Genomic DNA, 20,579 nt, shown 5'->3' with positions numbered 1-20,579 from the left:
GGAAAATATTGTTAAAAATTGAAAAGCATAGGAGTGGGAGCAAAAGGCTCTGCAATGCCTGTCATTTTGAAATGAAAGCAACATAAGTGGGCACTTAAGTGTTTTCTTATTACTATGGAAATAGTGTTTGCCTATAAATACCAAGGGAAGAGAAAAACTGAAAGCAGATTGTGGAAAAAGTGTTTTTTCCCCATCAGTGTGTTGTTATCACACTTGAGTGGCAGAAAATGAGGGAGAAAACAGAACCACTTAATTTTTTTTCTTAAAAATAAAGTGAATAATAATAAGAGCAAAATGCTCTATACATTTATTCAGGACTGATACATCTTTCAAATTGAATTCTGAATGCAATCTGCTTGTGAATGGAATATTGAGAAACAAAAATCTTGCTGGATGGACTTGAGTTAGAAATGAATATTCACAACAGTTTAGGGCTTAGATAGGTCATAAGGGGTAAAGACATTTTTTCCTGTTTCAAAGAACAAATGTTTTTTGTTGTTCAGTAAACATCTTGAACCTACAGTCAGTAATTGACCTCAAATGACTCTGCTGAGCAAAGGACTAAATGTGCCTTCAGAGAAGTGAGGGAGGAAATGGGTATCTGATTAAAACATTTCTACAGCCATCCTCACAACACAAAAGTCAGAGACCATTCTTAAGAGGAAGGATGGCTTACATCCTGGCTGAAGGCCTTCAAACCTGACATGCAGGAATATAACTTATTAGTATTAAGAGCATATTTTTATTGTGGTATTTCTTCCCAGGTCAAAATAAACTACATTTGCCTGATTTACTGTTAACACTGCTGCCTCATTATTGTAATTAGTTTCTCCTATATTGCATTTTTGGGGGAACATCATCTGTCAATTGAAAAGAATTGGAACCAAAGCAAAAGATCACAAAGTTAAATACTGTACTGATCATGACACTGAGGTGTGGTAATTGGCCATGGTGCTCTTGTCAACAATAGATAAGCTGTCAAAACCATTGTCTCCTGTTAGTAATTCAGAAGTGCCTTCACCTGTCTAGGTGTAAAGAATTTCTTAATTACTTTCCAAGTAAACCTAAGGCTGTTAGTGCACAAATTCCAGTTAATGGACCAGAATGCAATCTGCTAGACAGATTAGCAGAAAGAGTTATGAGAGATATTTTTTAAATCACTCCATAGTTTTATGACAATAATGAAAATTAAACCACAACCTTTTAGTTTAGACCTTTTAGATCATATTCCAGCAAAGTTTCTGAAGGATGTTCATGGTCACTATTGTGATGATTTTCTTGCAGTCATCACTGGAAACAATTAGTTCTGGTCTCCTAAAATTGGTTCTTTTATTGAAAAACCTAACTTTTCACAGTTCAGTTCTGAACAGATTTAAATCCATTTAGGATATTCACAATGTCTTTGTAAATTGAGATGTTAATACAGCTGATTAAATTCTAGAATCCTTACAAATGTTTCAAAAATTTCAATCTGGGTTTCATTCCAATTACAGCACAGAAACAGCCCTGGATAGAGTAACACATGATCTTCTGAATCATATAGATTAAGATGCTCTTTCCATTTCCATTCTGGTTTTTCTGAACCTTAGTGGTGCTCTGATACATTAGCTCACGACAATATAGTTGGTCCTAAACTATCTTTCAATCAGAGATTTTTGTTTCATTGAGTCCAAGTCTAGCAAATATTACCTGTGTTGTCCCTTGGGATTCTGTTCTTTGTTCAGTTTTATTCTCTTTATATGTTACTTCTAAATCATATTATTTATAATCTGTGTTGATGTTCACTTGTGTGCTGATAATGACACAATAATACGTCTTTAAAATCCAATGACTGCACCTCAACATTGTTCATACTTGAGTGTATACTGACATCAAAAATTAGATATCCCAAAATATTCTAGAGTCTTGTTTGTAGATTCTCACAAACAATTTGACTTTCCCAAACATACCTGTTAATAGTTAATAGTCATTTTAAGAAACTGATGTGATAAAGCTGTGTTATTTTGGCTGTACATTAAGTTTTGAATCACACATTAAAAACTGTAAAAATAGATATTATACAGTATATTGAAATGTTGCCAAAGTTAAATATTTTCTTTATCTTATTGAAAAAGCAGACCATGCTTTAATTTAATCCATAATGGACTTTTTGCTAGATTTACAAGCTAGCATTATGATGACTAGATCCTGTTTGAAAAAACAACAAAAAACAATTATTAAAAAAAATGCCAATGCAACTCCTGTTTTGACATCTCTACACTGGCTCCAGTGACAAACAGAACTGATTTTAAAATCCTATTACTTACACTGAAAAAACTAAATGTGATGGCACCAAAGTTCTAGTCTGAGTTATGTCTGGGTAGCAACCTTGGCGTGCTTCGAGGTTGACTGACCATGGTGCTCCAAGGGTGAGGTTTAGAAGGAAAGGAGAAGTAAATTTTCATGTGAGGGCTTTGTGGTTGTGGTATTCCCTGCCAGATCATGTCAGAGGTTCACCCAAAGAGGCTATTTTAAAATCTAGGCTTAAGACCTATTTTTATAATCGGGCTTTCTGATTTTGTATTTGCATGTTACAGTCTTATTAATCATTTTATCTATTTCGTTATTTTTAACATTTATTTTTGCAACAATTTATATTTTACCATTGTGCAGAGTTCTGTGAACTATGTGACATGGCATGAAGTGTGCCATATTAAAAAAAAATTATATTTCTATCTCCAGCAACGAATTCTGCTGCTATTGCCAATGTTGCACTTTGGAGATAAATTAAACAACATCTGTATGCTGATAGCAAAAACAAAAGTTCACTTATTTTGCTCACTCTTTTACTTCAAATTTCTAAGGTATCATCTAATTCATTCAGTGTTATTCACAGATTCAAAATTAAAACGTAACATAGTTTCAAAGCGGTTTTGCATTGGTTACTCCTACATATATTATATAGTACATACAAGTTCCACAGGAAGATAACTACAGCTACAGTCATGGAGTGGCATTTTGTTATAATTGGCTGCCAAGGGATATAGTTTATTGGCAAAGCTTTGAGCAAAATGACTGTATTTCCATACACTACCACAGCATGTAAACAGCAACAGCAGTACTTGATTTTATTCATGGCCTTTGTGCTGTGCTACAGGGTTAGATGATTAAATGACACTTGTATGATTACCGAACCACATCAATTACTGAACCTTGTGGTTGTTCAATGCCAAAGGTATTGCAGGGTATATTTGCACTGAAATTTATAGTCTTCACAGGCATAAAGCATTTATCGGTCAAAGTTCGCTGAGGCAGCAATACAGTTATCCACCAACATAAATCCATTCCCAGTTCTCTTCTGAGAAGCAATCTGTACACGCTTCCAATTTCTCTGTATTAATGAGAATAACAGGCATCACAATTAGGAAAAGCAACCCTGGTAACAGGACAATGATACATAAAGCTGTCTAAAATGCAGGCAGAGTAGCTAGACATTTTATTAAGGAAAAGGGTTCCCACACTGACATTGTAAAATCTATTCTTTAAGTTCATTACTAAAAGTTTACATATCACACACATGATTTATCTTACTTTAGAAAACATATATATATACTTAAAGACTCTGCAGATATGATAGTTCAGGTGGAACAAGTAAAGCTTTTCTCAGCTGGCGTGTGAAAATACAATGAAAGCTTTCAAACCAGCACTGGAGTAGTCAGTTTGATGTGATCTGTCCTTCAAGTCATTTTCTCAGGAACCTCTTAAATGCTTATTGAGCACCAAACTAATAAGATGTGAGGTTCGGTTATACACTGGCTAACCAAAACCTTGGATTTGTATCACTATTGTAGCACTCCAGCTGGAGATTTAACTTGTCTCAACTGTCGTCATAGAGGGAGAAGAATTCTCGCCTATCACAAAAAAAATAAATGACCTACCTAAAATCTACAAGGGCATTTTTTTTCATGCTTTTGATTTACCAAGTAATGGAGAACACATTCTCATTTATAATAGTGCCCTTCTGAGAGAAGAACCTGTGTCAGGAGTACCACAGCAATGTGGTAGAATCCAGAATCCAGAATCCAGAAGCCTAACCACTGCTCCACGCTGCTACCTTACCATTCCTTGTGGGTGGGTTCTATTTGAAGAAGAATACATTAATCATGTTTAAAACACTTATTTGATGTTCAAGAACTTGCAGCCCGATGCAAGCTTTTTTCTTAGGTCAGCTGTTTTGTATGCCTGTCATTGCAGGAGCGTGAGAGAAGAAACTTTATTCGGACAAGTGTAACTAGCTTTATATCTAGCACCAGGTGACAAAAATATGCCCTCAGAGGTAAAGAAACTGCTGAATTACATAATCACTCTAGCATACCAGAGAGAGTAACAGTGGTAACAAGAAACATAACAAATGTGTTATCCAATCATTATGAATAATATGTTAAGTAACACAGTGCTGACTTCACCATCACAGTGAATATTACTTTTTTAACTATGATTTTTATAAATGTCTGATGCACGGAACAAAAACACAATAACAAACTACTGCTGTGTTCAATGTAGAGTATAACAAAAAATGAGAAAAGGAGAAGAAATGCAATTAATTTGCCCACTAGAGGGCTGCAGATGCCTAGGGATTCTGTTCCAACACAATGCATTTTCTTTTAGCGTCCTATGTTTCACTAAATGTTTACTCAGAACACTAAACAAACAACTGGCCACCTGAGGTGAAATAAATTTAGGTCACATGGTTTTTCATTGGACTGAGGGCAAGCACAGTGTGTTTAAGTCAGCTCTGACCCCTAATGATCTTTGCTAATTTTCTTGTTGCTTGTATTAAATTGCAGGATCTTAATTGAATGGACACCAAAACACTGTGTTTGAGCTGTGATTCCCATTTGTACTGTTCAGCTCTTAAAGTTGCAATGTTTCACGGAGCTCTCTATGCAAACACAGACAAAATTATGTATTGCAGTACAGTATATTTCAAAAACTGCATGCAGTGGTGACATGAAAGATAGCATTGACTCTGGACTTTCAATTATTTACCAAAAATGATTAGTAGGAAAGCCAAGACTTTGTGGTTGCTGATATTGTGTCCAAAAGAAGCAGCATAGCAATAGCTACATTAAACTCAATAGTCATAGGTAGAGAAACTAAGTACTGCATTTGTGTTTCAAGCATTTTTGCTGATGTATTTAACCTGACTGTTGTTTTGGCATTAGGTGAAAAATCACAATATTGGTGTTTGCAACTAAGTCTCTATAAAACGGGGTATTTTAAGGTGAAAATTAAAAACATCAGACAAAAAACACACTTAACAGTTTTCCCTTCAGTTAAACCACAATCCAAATTAAATTAATTTGCAATGCAAAAGACAATGTGGTCCCAGAAGCAGCTCTTTATTTTTCTTGAGCCTTAAGGCATACAAAGGCATAATTTGATTCAAAAATATAAAAATAAAAAAACGTGCTATTATAAATCAAGAACCAAGGTCTAATTGTTACAACATTAGCCAATCAATTGATATTTTTTAAAGAGTAGAGAGATAAGATTGCATAACAGTTGGTGTCTTTCTTAGGCATTACTTTCAGAAAAAACAGGGTGAGAGCAAGCAAGTGGGACAGCTGTATACTTGCTTTGGCGTTTAAAGAGGCTCGTATCCTAATTAACAATCTTAATCTCAGCTTTTAGGACATTTTCATAACACCTGGGTGCAAATGTAAGGAAAAGGAAATCACCATAATCTCCAGGATAATTAAAAAAAACTAAAATAATTCAATCATATCACTGTTTAAATAACTGAAACTACTAGAGGTAAGACTAGACTGGTAAGACTTAAAACTGGAGAGAACATTCACCTTTCAGATGGACAGTGATCAAAAACTAATAATCAAAGCTACACTGGAGTGGTTTATGTATTAGTAAAGTGAGAACAGTTGAGTAGCCAAGTCACAACCCTGACTTCAATTCTATTGCGAATCTGTGGAATGACCTGAAAACTGCTGTTCAGAAGGGATTTGAAAGAAACTTGAGAGAACCTGAGCAACTGTCAAGCAGAATGGGCAAAACCTGCTCCATGCTGGTGTGCAAAGCTGCTAGACATTTAAAAAAAAATTGGCATAATTGTTGCCAAATTTGTTCCAACATATATTCAGCTCCTTGGTCTAAATACTTAAGTTTAAAAATGCGTAAGCATCATTTTGTAATTTCACAAACTGGGATACCATAAGAACGGTTGCAATAGTTTTCATGGCCCTGCATATACAGTACATGAGCTACTGCTGTGTTACCAAATCAAATCTTCTCTATCACAATTTTGTAGTTTGTCCCCTGCTCCAAATTGAAGCAGAAAAAATAATTTCAAGGATGCAATATGTACAGTACATCATACTGAAAATATAATGTTAGGAATTAAAAAATATTCTACACTACACTGTTTAAAAACGGCAAATGACTTTATTCTATTTGATATAACTTTCTGTTTGTCTCATACACCGTATGCTGCTTTTCCAGGTCTTGAGCCTTTGCGGATTTAGATTCAGAATGACTTTTCAGTAACATCCCTGGCTGTGGCTTTTAATACTTGCAGTTCAAAGGATTTCGCAGTTTGCTGTTCTCTGAAATATGAGCAATCTGTGCCCGTCGACGTGAAAGACAACAGAGCACAGTTTAACTGCCCTAACCTCCCATCAGAATTGTTTGAAAAGGAAGAGCATTGCTTCTATTAATGCCTCTTTACAGTTGTATGTAATTATTAATTATGATGTTTTCATAATGGAACAGTATGCAGATTATACAGAAAAACATACTAGGAACTAAATTATTGTGAAATGGTTATTAAGCATTAAGCAGAAATGTGTTGCTTTACTGCCTTGACAGGAATGTTGCTTTCACAGAGCTCTTAGTTTCATACATTATAGATTTCCTGAAAACAGGAAGGAAGCAAGCTGATTGTGACACGGGCTTTATATACTGTATACAGTATATAAGAGCATAATAAAATGTATGGATACAAATGAACATACATAGTACAATTAAAATTGTTTTGTACGTGAATCACTGAAATAATGTCGCTCTCTAACTGACACCATAAAAACAAGAGGAAACATTTAGAAAATCTTTTAAAAAATGGAACAACTTCAAAGATAAATGCAAATTATAGGGTGATAACAATACATGCTACTGACTACTGTTTGTATTATTATTAACGTCAACAAGAATAATACTAGTAGTTCCATTGTAAAATGTAATTCTGTTTAGAAAACAGTATAGAGAGAAGGTGATACACGAATATGCTCAGGGATGATTTAGATTCCCAATTGTAACTACAGTAGTTGAAAGTCAAAAATCAGAAAGCTGGCATTAACCGAAGTAAAAAAAAAAGATTATATTTTTTTTTTACTAATGTGCAAAGTAAGAGCTACAATATTCATTTAGGGTTTATATGCATTCACACCATTATATAATCAGATCTTAGTAGACAAAAACCATGTTTTCTGTTTGTACTGATTTATTATAAATTAGCAATCAACAATCTCCTTGCAAATTTGAGATCACACTTGCTACTTAACACGAATAACGACAGCAACTCTGTAGAATGAACGGAGACCCCAGATATGACCAGGCTGTCTTTTTAGAACCTTCACTCCTGAACACAAAGAAATAGGTTAGTCTGCACTTCCGATTTCCTTGTGTTCATTTGTGAGAGAGAATCCCCCACTAATATGACACAGTCTCAACAAGCCTCTTAACAGAAACGGGAGTTTCAAGGTTGATTAATTTATACTTTGTTTCAAGTTACTATGGAAACTACAGTGATATTTCCCTAAATATGATTTAAATACTTTTTAAAAATGCTTGATTTAGACATTTCACACAGAAAACTAAATATATATTTGAACTTAACATTGAAGACTATAAAAGTATTAAAAATTATATGATTATAAAAAAGTTGACCAAGTTGCTAACAATTATTAAAGTACATCATCAATAGCTAAGTTCCTAAATAGGACAGTATGGTTTCAAAGGTGTTGCTGTTTAGCTGACAATGGAAAAATATATCTGAGAAAGTCTCAGCAAAGTTTCCAATTAATCACACACTGTTTATGTGATGTGGTTTCTTAGACAAAGAAACAATTACAATCACAACTTGTATTTACAGAATGGAGTACAAGGCATTTCACACTATACGCCCAGTGTAATAATGGCATACCCACCCACTGTGAAAAAAAGCTAGTATGCTCTTCAGGTCTCCTTCTACAAGTTTGTGATTTGTACAGGTATCTTAAACACAGTCCCTTCAGCACTCAAAACCTATCAAAGCTTAATCTTCTTCATGATTATGGGAATCAAGAAATGTGTCTCATATTTAGGTGGATTTTATACTTCTGCTTTTTAAGCTAAAATCTTCTGTAGATCTAACACTTTGAAAAAGAAATCTATTGTTAAAAAACTTTGGCCTTTTACCAATTTTATCAACACATTTCACTGTATTCACTTAAACCATTAAACCACTGTAATATTCATCAATGCTACTGACAGCTTTTAATTTTAAGCTGTTTTTTTAATTTCATGTTGAAAGAATTTTTCAGATTAATGATTGCATTACAGTTCAAACGAGTAAGGAAATATTAAAAATGTGGTCCCTGCTTGATATTAAACAAGGGCACAGAAATTGCTATCAGTGCTATAAATGCTACTTATTGGGTGTAAAACATTATTTAAAAAATCTATACCAGATCACTACCCTTCACAATTTAACATCTCCACTAAGGCCAGGCAAAAATGGACACATTTGATTAGAGATTTTTTCCAGTTTTGTCAGTAGTTATTGAACATCTGTGTTTCTATGTTATGCTGTCAATAAACTGACACATTTTTCTAATGTGGAATTCAAGATCGTATGTATGTCATATGGACGGTTAGCAAGAGTTCACACTGATTTTGGCTCTAAATGCTTGAACAGAAAATCAGCAATCTGCCACATGACTAAGTGTGAAGTCGTTGGCAAAGTCAAAGCAAATTCTATGAATGAAATAGACTTTGTCACATGGCAGGGTAGTGATAAGGGTGGGCGCAGCTTTTCTTGTAGCACAACCACGGCCCAAGAAGCCTGTTAAGTTTATTTAAAACAACACAACACAGTTGGACACAAATACAATCCCAGTGGTCTTTATATTACTAGCACCTGAAGTGTTGGGGAAAGGTGTTAAATTAGTCCAGTTAAACAGTAATTAGATGACATTTCTAAAGTGGAATGAAAGTCTGGTTTACGTTATAGCACTCAAGGACTGGAGCGGAGTAACCATGTCTTAACAACGGGCAAACGGTTGTTTTAATTAGGCAGTTAAAAGGTCAGGCAGAACAAAAACCACAACACCCTTCAGCATTATAGGGTCAGCAAGGAGTACCTCTGGCAGAGCAAAGTGATGTGTGTCAAATGCTGCTTTGAGCAACAAAAGTGTGCCACGATCGATGTGCCATTAATCCAAGGTAACTACAAATGATCAAAACATACAGTAACTTTTTTAATTAAGGGGATATTAGTAACAAAGATCTTAAGTGTCCTGTTAAACTTTGGGGCAAATCCTTTCAAGGCAAATACTATTCTTCATATCCTACAACAGATCTATTCCATTGACTGCGTTCCTTTGAAATCTCAGTCAGCATTTAATGCGAGGTCACCCTTTATATCAAGAGAATCACTGCCTTCGGTAGCCTCCCGCAGGGTTGCGTGAAATCCATTCTGTTCTTTCTTGATCTTGTTTTTGAAATTCCTCATGAGAAAAATGGCTATGACAAAGAAGTAGCATTACAGTAAGCACAGAAAGAAGCACAAATAATCCCAGAATTAAACAGAAGCAGATTCAGATGGGTTAATTATTGTTCACATGAACTGGTCAGGAAAATGTAAATAATTAATCCTCTGACAAATAATTTGCTTATGTATGCATGTGTTTAAAGTAATTAATATGAATAAAAAGTGTTCTCAAAACAATACTGACCCATCAGAAAATACAAAGATGACAGGGGTCAACACTTGAAAGCACAAAATTGTGTGAATAGGTAGATACACACCTGTTTTGTTTGTTTTTTTAAGAGAAAAGGGTAAAGCAGTGAAGCACAACACCCTTAATGTACAGTATGTAAAGTGAAATGAACTGAAGCGATCACTTTATCAGTCACTTGAAGAAAGTGACTAGTTTCACTAGTCAGCCATGTTTGTGGATCTTGAGATACCGATCATGGCCTTGAACACAAAATCGCACAAGGTTACAAAATAGTGTTTTTGTGAGTATTTAAATACAGATAACAGTTTGTGACACCAGAGCCTGCCGCAAGGTACTTGACCACATAGCAGAATAAAACGGCTTCTAACATTACTAGCCGCCTGAAAGAATACTGTGTTGTTAAACATTTATGTACAGGAGCAAAAATGCCAAATCTGATCATTCAGTAGGGCCTATAGCCACAAGCCAAAGTGTACGTTCAATTGTAAAATCAGTTTTGTGCTAAGTGCTAAGAAAGGGAACAGCCATGAACAGAGACCGTTTGGGGCTGTGAGATATACAGGGGCAAGAAAATTTTTGCGAACCCCCTAGGTTGGTCCATATTCTTGTATATTAGAATGTAATTAGAGCTACATTAAAGTCAGTAATTACTCAAAGGGTAACAGTGAACATTCTGATATGGCATTTACAGTGTATGTATTTTTTAATTTAGTGGAAACAATAATTTGATGCGATGTAGCAATGAACTTTGACAAATTTGTTACAAGATTACAAGTCCACTATTATTCCACCTTGAACACATCTGCACTATAATAATTAGCTCAGAGCAAGAACTAGGGTTACTTAACCCAGACACGCTTGAGACAAATACCGATGTCTTTGAATATCAGCGTTCAGGAATATCAGCTTGATGTTTTTTTGCATTTCCTGCTCTAAATGACAATGAGAGTGCCAACCTATTTACAAACAAGTCATTTTTCACATCAAGTAAATTCAAAATATACCCTATCACTGCTGTAGTTTGGACATTTGGACAAAAAATCACTAATGCAGGTAACATCTTAGCCCCATAATCTTTGTAAAGCCCCATAAAAAAGATTAAGAGTTGAAATCCCTAGTATGTTTTTGAGTTAGTTTTGCAAATAGCACAATCAAGTATCCTCTAATTTAAATCCAGTGTTAATGATACAAAACAGAAAATATATAATTCCATGCCCCTAAAGTGTAATAGTTTCTAAGAATTAAAACTGAAGTCTTAGCCAGGACTGGAAGCAATCCTTTTTAACAGAGTGATCTACAGTACAATCTTATAAAAAAAAATCCACACCTATTTTCAGGATTGCTTTAAGAGTACCACAGTTTTTGTTGTCATTGTGATTTTAATTGCTGTGCATTATTGAAAGTGCTGCTAAAAATGTCCTAATTACAGATACTGTACGTCACTTAAGATTGCAACGCTCAATTTTAAACTTGAAGAAGCTTATTTTTTCTGCTACACATTCCTGACACCTTTACTCACTACAATTTGTTTCCGCATTGTTTCACTGTTCTTGTGAAATTTCAAAACCGAAAGGGCCATGACCTTTTAGTATCCTTGAAAATATGTCATTCTTGAAACTCAGTCCCCAGAAGTAGAATAAACATCAATGGCCACAAGCATATAAAATGAACAGGCACAATCAAATGCAGTAGCAAACTGAAATTCAATTCTAATTTTGCTTACAGAATGTAAGTGCACTGACATCGAAATGTACAATATGGATTAACAGAATGCCGTAGCTAAATTGAACTTTGTTCCAGTTCTCGTGAAAAGCCAGAAGAAACAAATCACCACAGCCAAGTTTTAAAGTCAAGAAGCAGATTGTTTCACAGATCCAAAATGCTTGGCTAGCTTTTTGGGAATGTGGACAGTTATTTCAAAGAATTGTGAAAAAGAGCAAAAATCCACACAGGCTAAGGTAAGCAGATTTAGCAGAAGGAAAGAAAGAGTTAAAAACCTTTTTCAAGTGATTACTTAAAATTAAAAAAAGAAGGAGGAACAATAATCTAACAAGTTGTCATATTTGCAAGAACAAAATCATGTTATGCAAAAGCTTTACCGTTGATAATTTAGATAACTCACTCAGCCCTTGCATTTACTCACAGGATCAGTGATAAGTCTACCTTGGGGCTTATTTAAAGAGAAAAACAGGAAACTAAAATTACAAAGACTTGTTATTTCAGGTAATCTTTATCTAGTCAGTGAATGGGCTATAACTACTGGTAGATACGATAGAATATCAAGGATGAAGATGCATGTGAGATTTGATACTTCACAAAAGTTTAAAGTACAATGTAAAGCATTATCTCTAAGAGGAATAAAAATAGCTGAACCCAGCTACCATTTTAAAGAAAGCTCATCCAGAAGATGGAAGGGATATACATGGAAAAATATTTTTCTGATAATTTAAAAAGCATTAAATCATTAAAATGAGAAATTATTTCAGAGCCATGTCACTCATTTACAGGATACCTTCAAGTATCATCTGGAAATGTTGGAACCTATCTGAGTTCAGCAAAACAAACAACAATAAAAAACAATCTCTTCTGGAAAAAACGGGCATGTACTGTATAGACATACTGTAAACTACATAAACTATATTATATAAATGATATATGATATAAATGGAACACAACTTGATAGCTTTACTACAATGCTTTAGTACTCTATTACTATACTAATGTAACGTACAGTAAGTTTACTAAATATCTTTAGCTTTTTGCCTGTGATCATTAGGCCTGGTTCTAAAGAGCCCTAGTCAGGCAGATTTTGTGTGGCGCCTTCAATAACTAGAGATTCTGTAAATTAGTGCTCATGCCAAATCTGTCCAGGACAAGGAATGTCACATAACTAGTCCAAAGCAGGAAAAGATGAAGAGTCATCAGGGAACTACACCATCATGATTAAAACAACTGAACTGCATATGGAATAAAATATGTTAAAGTTATTATAGAAAGACATGACAGCTGGCAGTGTGTGTGGAAGAGTTCGATACATGTAACAGCATTACCAATGAATTAAGGCAAGTGCAGGCTCATTGTAGTCAAGCACAGCAGGGGGAAAATAACTGCTGCTTCCTGTAGAGCAATTACTTTAGGAATAGACAGGGGGCCTTGTCTTGTCCATCCAGCACTTTTTGTTAATACTAAAAATATAAATCTAAAAAAATCATAAATATTGAGGCTCACCTTTCAACAAATTTTAAATAATGTATGGTACTAGGCAGTACTATACCATTATTTTAAAAAAAGAGTAAGTAACCCTCTCTTCATATTCTATAATTTATTAAATCAATGTTTTGGCTGACACTTCAATTTATTAAGCTGTAAGTACTGTATATAGAGCAAAGAGAGAGCGACTTAGCTGTTTTTAACAAATCTTAATGTCAGTTCATTGGTTTGCACCTAACATAACTTAGGATGTGCTTTCTATTCATTACCGAATCTTGGCAGCAGCATGAAATATTTTGCTTTTATTCTGCTTACTAAAGAAAGGCTGTGAAGACAGGTTAAGAATTGTGAAATCTAATTTGATTAGAATGCCATTTCATTTTCCAAGTAATATTGCATCATCTTCATTGATAGTTCTATATATTGCAATTTTACTCCTTGTTCCCCATCATCCACAAAATTATGAGTAGTGGTGTGAAATACCCTATACTACAGTATATGAAATAAATCCTGCAACTTATCTTCTGTCACCATCTTGCAACTTTTGTTATTTGTATCACCAAGGAAACACCACCTGGAAAACGGGAATGTGGAGAGTATAACAATTCAATTCGATCAGACTAGGCATTAAATTCACATCACAAACTTAAAAAAAAACATCAAACCATCAAACCTCCTGTTTGAAGAATCAAACAGAGGAATCCTTGACTAAAAAACTTTGTGTCAAATGCATTTGCAAAGAATCTCCATTTGCTAAACAGGAGTTAGGTCACAAGACAGGTGTCATTTTTCAGGACCGAATTTATTTTTGTGCTTTTTATTTGAATTCTGTTTCTTCGTGGAAAAAAAAAACTGTGTGAACTGTGAGCATTTTAAGATTCCTAGACTTACTTCAAGGTTTTTTCTAGTTTCCTGTACTGCACTTAGGATTCACATGTCTCTTCAGAGACAAAAGTCTTACGCACATTCCTTAATCACACAGAGGCGTATGACCCTGAGGAAGGGAATAAAAGGAGAAGAAATAACTTTCATTAAGGAAGATCCTTTTTCTGATTTTTTCCATCCTTTTGATCTTACGCCAGAAGAACATTTATGCTGATGAAATGCATAAATAAAGTTCTTGAATTATCTTACACTCTTTAGTGAATGTACCAGAGCTGGAGAACATCCAGCACTGACTGGTACAATCACTTTGAGTGCTGCCGAGTCAAAATGATTTAAGAAGAAAACGTAAAAACTATACAGTATGTATAAGTTGTTTACTGCATACATAAAAGTTAAAAAAATGAAAAGAATAACAGATCTTCTTTACAGACTACAGACTACTGTTGTGACATTCAGCAAAGCTGAAGCTTACCTGAAGGATGAAATAAAAAAGCTAATGTTTTTATAATTTTTCTGTAAAAGTTGCATCAGAAAAACTAAGCAGTCACTAAATACTTCCATGTAATGATTTAAATTCGGTGCAATTTTACTTCAATTCTAATAACTTACAGAAGGAGTTTTATCTTTCAGTTTGAGATGACCATTGGGAAGCACTAATATTATATTACAGATCTGAAAACAGCAACTCAAAACAACTCATTAACTCAAGATGTGCAAGTTAGGGATTAGGGTATAATAAAGTCCATGTTAAAAGTTCTTGTATCAATACTAGGAGAAAACCAAAAGAAATAAGGTAAGTGACGTTTTGACACCATTTCATGTTTTTTTTTTTCCTACAACAGTATGTTAGCCCCATGCATTTGAATATCACTGAGTGTGAGCAAACATCTGCAGGATGATAATAGCTGGCCAAATCACAGACTACGAAAATCCCTAAGCACACCGAAACATTATGAGTGGGAACTTAATTTCTCTGAAACACACTGGTCTATTTTTTAGCAGTCAGCTCTCCTGATTCCTCTTGCCACTTGGCTCTTCCTGGTGTTCACAGTCATGTTCTTCAGATTGTGAAATGCTTACCAGAATAAGTACCATGTAAACACAACCATAGTAACGTGGGTTTCATGCATGAGATCTCGCTGTTCTTTCATGCAGAAAACTTACTTGCTATTTGTACATAGTATAAGATATATAAAAAATATTAATATCCAAATATTTAACATTAATTCCTCAGCATGTTTTGAAGGTTAACATTAAATCCCGGGTTCAAAAGATATGGACCAATTCCATTGTGATCAATTTAACTGTTGACCTACATAATTATGTTAAATTATGACCATTAACTCTGAGAACTGAGAAATGTGAACACTAAGAAAGTACTCTTTAGTCCACAGACCCTTGATTAACACAGACATGATATTCTGTTGAATTTAGATTTATTTTGGATTCAATGTAACAGGCAGGGCTGGTGAGAGATTGTTGAGAGAAGACTTCTTCAGTTGCAGTTACACATTGGTTTCTGTTTTAGTGATTATCAACGGATAAGAAGATGAGAAGAGGGAACAAGACCCTAAGCTGAGAGAAATGAATAAATTCCTAGAGAAGAGCATCATAGAGGCCCTGAAGGCTTTCTCACAGTTCAAGCTGCAACCCCACTCTGTATTTTTGGAGACGCTTGAAATAACAACTATACTATTTCCCTCCTCTTACCAAAGAAGAACTTGGAACCAAAGTGCACAAGGTCTGCCAGAACATATGCTTTCAAATGACAACGAGGCAGATTCGCTCCATGTCTAGTTACAAATGCTGCTTGTCTTTTGTTTATAGTGTTTGGACAACAAAACGGAAAAATGTTATAAAATCACAAGATTTTGGGGGGTAGGATATATTTAGAAATACTATGAAGAAAAATGTTTTTATCATCCTTTTATGCAAATACATTTTTTAGTGAAAAGGAAAAAAAACTGGTCAGTTGTGATACATTTTGTAGAGCAATAAACAAAATGCTTTGCTAATTATCATGTAAATTCATGTTTTTTAGTATTGGATCCTTTAAAATAGTTTATACTGTTGGCCCCTTTACAAATTTATCTTTACCCACGTTGCCTTAAGTAAATCTTGTTAGTGACTATTCACTTACTGTAAATATAACTGAATAATTGCTTTTAGAAATATATATTACATTAGAAAAATAAGATTCTGGTACCACAAGACTTGCCTTACTTTAGAATTACTGGATATCTACTGTACATTGCATAACCATCAGGTTACCGGAGGGAAAAAAAGGAGAGTTTCACAAGTTTCTAGAAAAAGTCACATCTCATCAACTACCAGAAAATGTTACTTGCAACTTATGTTACTGGAACTGATTTTAATTTCCCTTTTTTGATGAACTTCATTGTTTGTAGAAAGAAAAGAATTTTCAAAGGATATTTTTGGCTGACAAAAAAGGAAGAGGTGGGAAAGGCCATTATTTCATTTCAAATCTACAAAGGGAAGTAATGCTATCTTGGATTTTAATTTGATTTTAATATTTGCTTAATATCTCGAGTGTGATTTCCCAATGTACGAATGCTTATCAGATATACTTCCTGAAAGATTTGTGTATCAGACGGATGAACCCTTTACATGCCTTACCACTATTTTCTTTTAATCTTTGTATTTAATATTCACAGACCATCACCTGGTGTGAAATGTCTTATGATCATCCAATTTAAAGTAGAGATGCCATTGTGCACATTTCACATCAGCTGCCTAAAGATAAAATAAACTTTGTTAATGGCTTGCAGTCCTTCCACATCAGCTGGACATTTTAAGCAAATGTAGAACATGCAGGGTAACCAATACATATTGTTGGGCTGAAAGACAATACTTAATTACTTGAATACTTGTGATGATTAAGATTTTTAATGTCTGTGGACCAAAAGTAAAGTTTATCGTACTTAGAATGAAAGAAATTGAATTACCAGTTTCAAGTAAATAGTCAGATTTTTACCAATGGTAAATGGTATTTGAGAGCATTCACCTGCAAAGGGTGACCATTCTTGACCACACTAACTAACCCATTTCTAAAATGTGATGGACTCTCCAAGTCTCAGCGCAAGGGCAGCCCCTGTGGCTTGACACAGTTACCAGTAAGAGCTGTATTGCTGCATCACCAGTCGAGGCAAACCCCTGTGTATGGGCTACATGCTTAGACAAGCTTGTGGAGGAAAGCGAGCACGGCCCTCAGCCCCATTTCCCCCTGTACGGGTGTAAAGTCCGTAGCGATCGCGCTGACTTGGTTCTCTGGAATCCACACTGGGAGGTGGGAGGGGGCATGACGAAGACGACACGATTCTCCCTGAGAAAAGAAAACTCGCCGCTGTTTGTACTCACGATGTAGCAGGGCTCGCAGTACGCCTTCTTTTCCACTGCGTAGAAAGGCTTTCCCCGGAGCTTGCGGCCACAGGTCATGCAGATAAAGCAGTCGATGTGGAACACCTGGTCCATGGCAGTGCAGCCGGTGCCTTCTCCCACCACATTTTCCCCACAGCAGGCACAGCGGCCTGGCGGAGACACAGAAAGAGGAGCTCAGACACCGGGCAAGGAGGCTGGGGCCCCAGATGCTTTACACATCCCAATTGAGGCCTATTGCATTACGTGTAACAGTAAGTAACACAGAAACTGCCCAGCTCTCAAAGCTAATGCAGGCTACCAGCCAACCAGCAAGGTTTCCACACAGCTGGGAAGTCTCAAAAAGACTTTTCTTAGGATAGCATTATGGATGATTTTTCTCTTCTTGAATTATAGTACCATTATTATTTTTCCCTTACTAGTTTAGAAAATATTTAATCTCAGAATATACTCAAATGCGCTGTGGCAAAGCAGATGAATATTATATTATAGTAAAGTACTGTAAGTGGTGTTACTGGTCATACATAGTAACAAAAAAACCTAAAAATTGAAATGGAGTTTTTCCCCTGTTTCATAAATTAACATCCTAAGTAATGTTTCAGATACAATACAACAATACATACTGTAAATCCAGGCAGTGTGACATACAAAATTGAAAGAAAGGACAATAATCTTTTTTTTAAATCAGTACACAAACAAGAAAGAACAGGGCCATAATTTGTCTTAACCATTCTATATAATTTATAAATCATTATACAGTATGTGCTACATACAGTATCATCTCTACAAAAAAAATACACAGATCTATTTTAAACGAAGAGAAAACAGCACTGATAACTATCAGTCTAGAGCAGCTTACATTGGTATTGAAGAGCAACATTACTGATATTTTTAAACAAGAGGGAAAGCCAGATTGCATGTAATGAAGACGTGGCATTTGGATATCTCTAATTCAGTTGAAGATATCTTTAATTGAGTTAAGATGTCTTGAACTCATTGCAAGATATCTTCAACCCAATTAATGACACTACCAATTTAATTAACGGTATCTTAAAGTTTGGAGATATCTCTAAATGTTTTCTTTCACATCTTCTGACAGATCCTCTCAGTGTAAATTTTAGATATTGTGAATTAATTTAAGTTTGGCTTTATTTTTTGTCTGCCCTAACTTTTAATTCAACTTAGCTTAGTTTTGTATTGTACAGTGCAAGCACAGCTAAGGGATATATCACAAAAATGGAAGCATCCTAGAACTTTAGCGTGTTTACATCAGACAAAAAATGAGCAATACAATACAAAGCATACAGTATATTCTTTGCACCCAGGTATTGATGTATAATGTACAACAGAAAGACTTCAACTGTCAATTTGGTTTGGTTAAGGGTTTTTTCTTGAATTCAAGTCAGTAACATCCAACCATTTTCTAAGAGCTTTATACAATACAGGGTTGCAGGGGAGCTGGAGCCTGTCCAGGCAAGCAAGGTTTTTAACTAAAGATTGAGTAACCTACAGATGCAGGTGGGTAAATTAATTTGCATAAGCCAATCTTTAACCTTTTACATGTGCTAACATTGCACCTTAAATGCTATGAATCTGATGTTGAATCCAGTGCATTAAATCTGCCATGCAACTGAGAGATTTACAGTCAAACGTTAGAATGAATCAACTGACACAATGTGCAACAGCCTCAGCAAGCTCCTGAATAATGAGATGGCTTATCTTAGATGGATATCGCAAAGTTTATAAAATCTCAAGTAAATTAAACAAGGAGGTCATTAATTCAAACTGTCAAAAATCTAAACCTATAATTGGCCTCTACTCAGAAATTCACTTAAGTGGAAGGAAAAGAAAGTCAAACATTTTCTAAGTGGTCTAGCCCATAGACAGCGAAAAGGAAAACTGTCGGAAATCCTTTTCCTACAGGCACCTTGTAAGTGATACAGGTCTCAAGTTCAGCACACACAGGGGCACTTTCGAATAGCAATAGGCGCTTCCTGCATGTCCTGCCAAAACTAGTGGGAGATCATTCTTTAAAAACACATTGCTGCTGCCCTGTAGGCTGTGTTCTGATACCTTCTTAGAAAGGAATTCAACACTTTTGACTTAGGCAATCCTGAATGTGATTGCATTTCTCTTAACTAAACCGCCAATGACTTTTTCTATAGTTCAAAAACAATGTATAAAACAAAAAAGTGCTACAAGAAAATATTGATTTGATGGAATTAGGAAAACCCTATCTCAACTAGCAAAGAGTGCAATAAAATAAAAATGCTTTGCAAAGATCAACAGAGAATTGATATTGAAATTATATGAAATAATTTTAGTACAAAGTTAAGATTAGGTTTATCAACAGTACCGTGTTAGATACACACATCAGGAGCTTTGAATTTTCTTTCCCCTACTGTTAAATTGCAACTTCTCTGGATTGCTCTTCTTTAAAGAGGAGAATGAACGCATGACAGAACACTGTCTCATTGGGTTTAGTAAAGACTCTCAGCCTGCGCTGAGTAACATGTCCTTAACATGGTACAGAGGTTACAAGGGAGGTCCTGACATTCCTTGCAGCAGCAGTTGACATTTCTGTAAGGAACTGGTGAAGTTCAAAAGGTGATGGAGGTCACAGAGTTCACTACTTCATCCAGTTATGTAAGTACATATAAAATGACAGATACATTAAAAAGTTGTACATAAAGAATGCTCCGTTGCTAAAACCTTAAAAATTCATAGCTGTGAACTTTAGAAATGTATTACCAGACCTGCTTCATCTAATGCTATGATAATATCACTGCTATTCCCTTTTTGTTAAAATGAACAGAAGCTATTTATTACTCTGAATCTCACTTCAATAGATAGACCTGTATTGATTAGTCTGTGCTTAATAACAAGACCTTGTTGTTCAAATTCAATATGAACACGAACAGAACAGATTTCTTTTAAATCCACAAGTATACTGCTAAAAGTACAAGTTCAGTTTTTTTCAAAACCTCTCCATAGATACAAAATGAGTATTTCCCAACAGCGCATCTAAAACCAAAAGCAAAAATCTGTGTAAAGATATTTAGAATGAAGTAATCTTCAATCTATATGTCTTACTAT

At 35.0% G+C, this 20,579-nt stretch overlaps 1 protein-coding gene and 1 long non-coding RNA gene across 4 annotated transcripts in view; one reads left to right on the top strand and one right to left on the bottom strand.

Moving 5' to 3' along the window:
- LOC148677004 (uncharacterized) overlaps positions 1 to 16,105 on the top strand; it is a 56,852-nt gene extending 40,747 nt beyond the window's left edge. Inside the window, exon 2 of the long non-coding RNA XR_015929514.1 lies at positions 15,616 to 16,105. This is a non-coding gene — a long non-coding RNA (uncharacterized LOC148677004). The remainder of the gene's footprint in view (positions 1 to 15,615) is intronic.
- The window catches only part of lpp (LIM domain containing preferred translocation partner in lipoma), a 197,329-nt gene that overhangs the window by 6,703 nt on the left and 170,047 nt on the right, over positions 1 to 20,579 (bottom strand). For all 3 annotated transcript variants that reach the window (XM_088616675.1, XM_088616676.1, XM_088616677.1), the window contains one exon: positions 17,466 to 17,635. In XM_088616675.1, the coding sequence (XP_088472801.1) occupies positions 17,466 to 17,635 (170 nt within the window). The remainder of the gene's footprint in view (positions 1 to 17,465; positions 17,636 to 20,579) is intronic.

Source organism: Lepisosteus platostomus, chromosome 2 (genome assembly GCF_059453375.1).
Source record: "Lepisosteus platostomus isolate fLepPlt1 chromosome 2, fLepPlt1.hap1, whole genome shotgun sequence".
Taxonomy (NCBI): Eukaryota; Metazoa; Chordata; class Actinopteri; order Semionotiformes; family Lepisosteidae; genus Lepisosteus; species Lepisosteus platostomus.
This window is presented reverse-complemented; position numbering and strand designations above follow the sequence as displayed.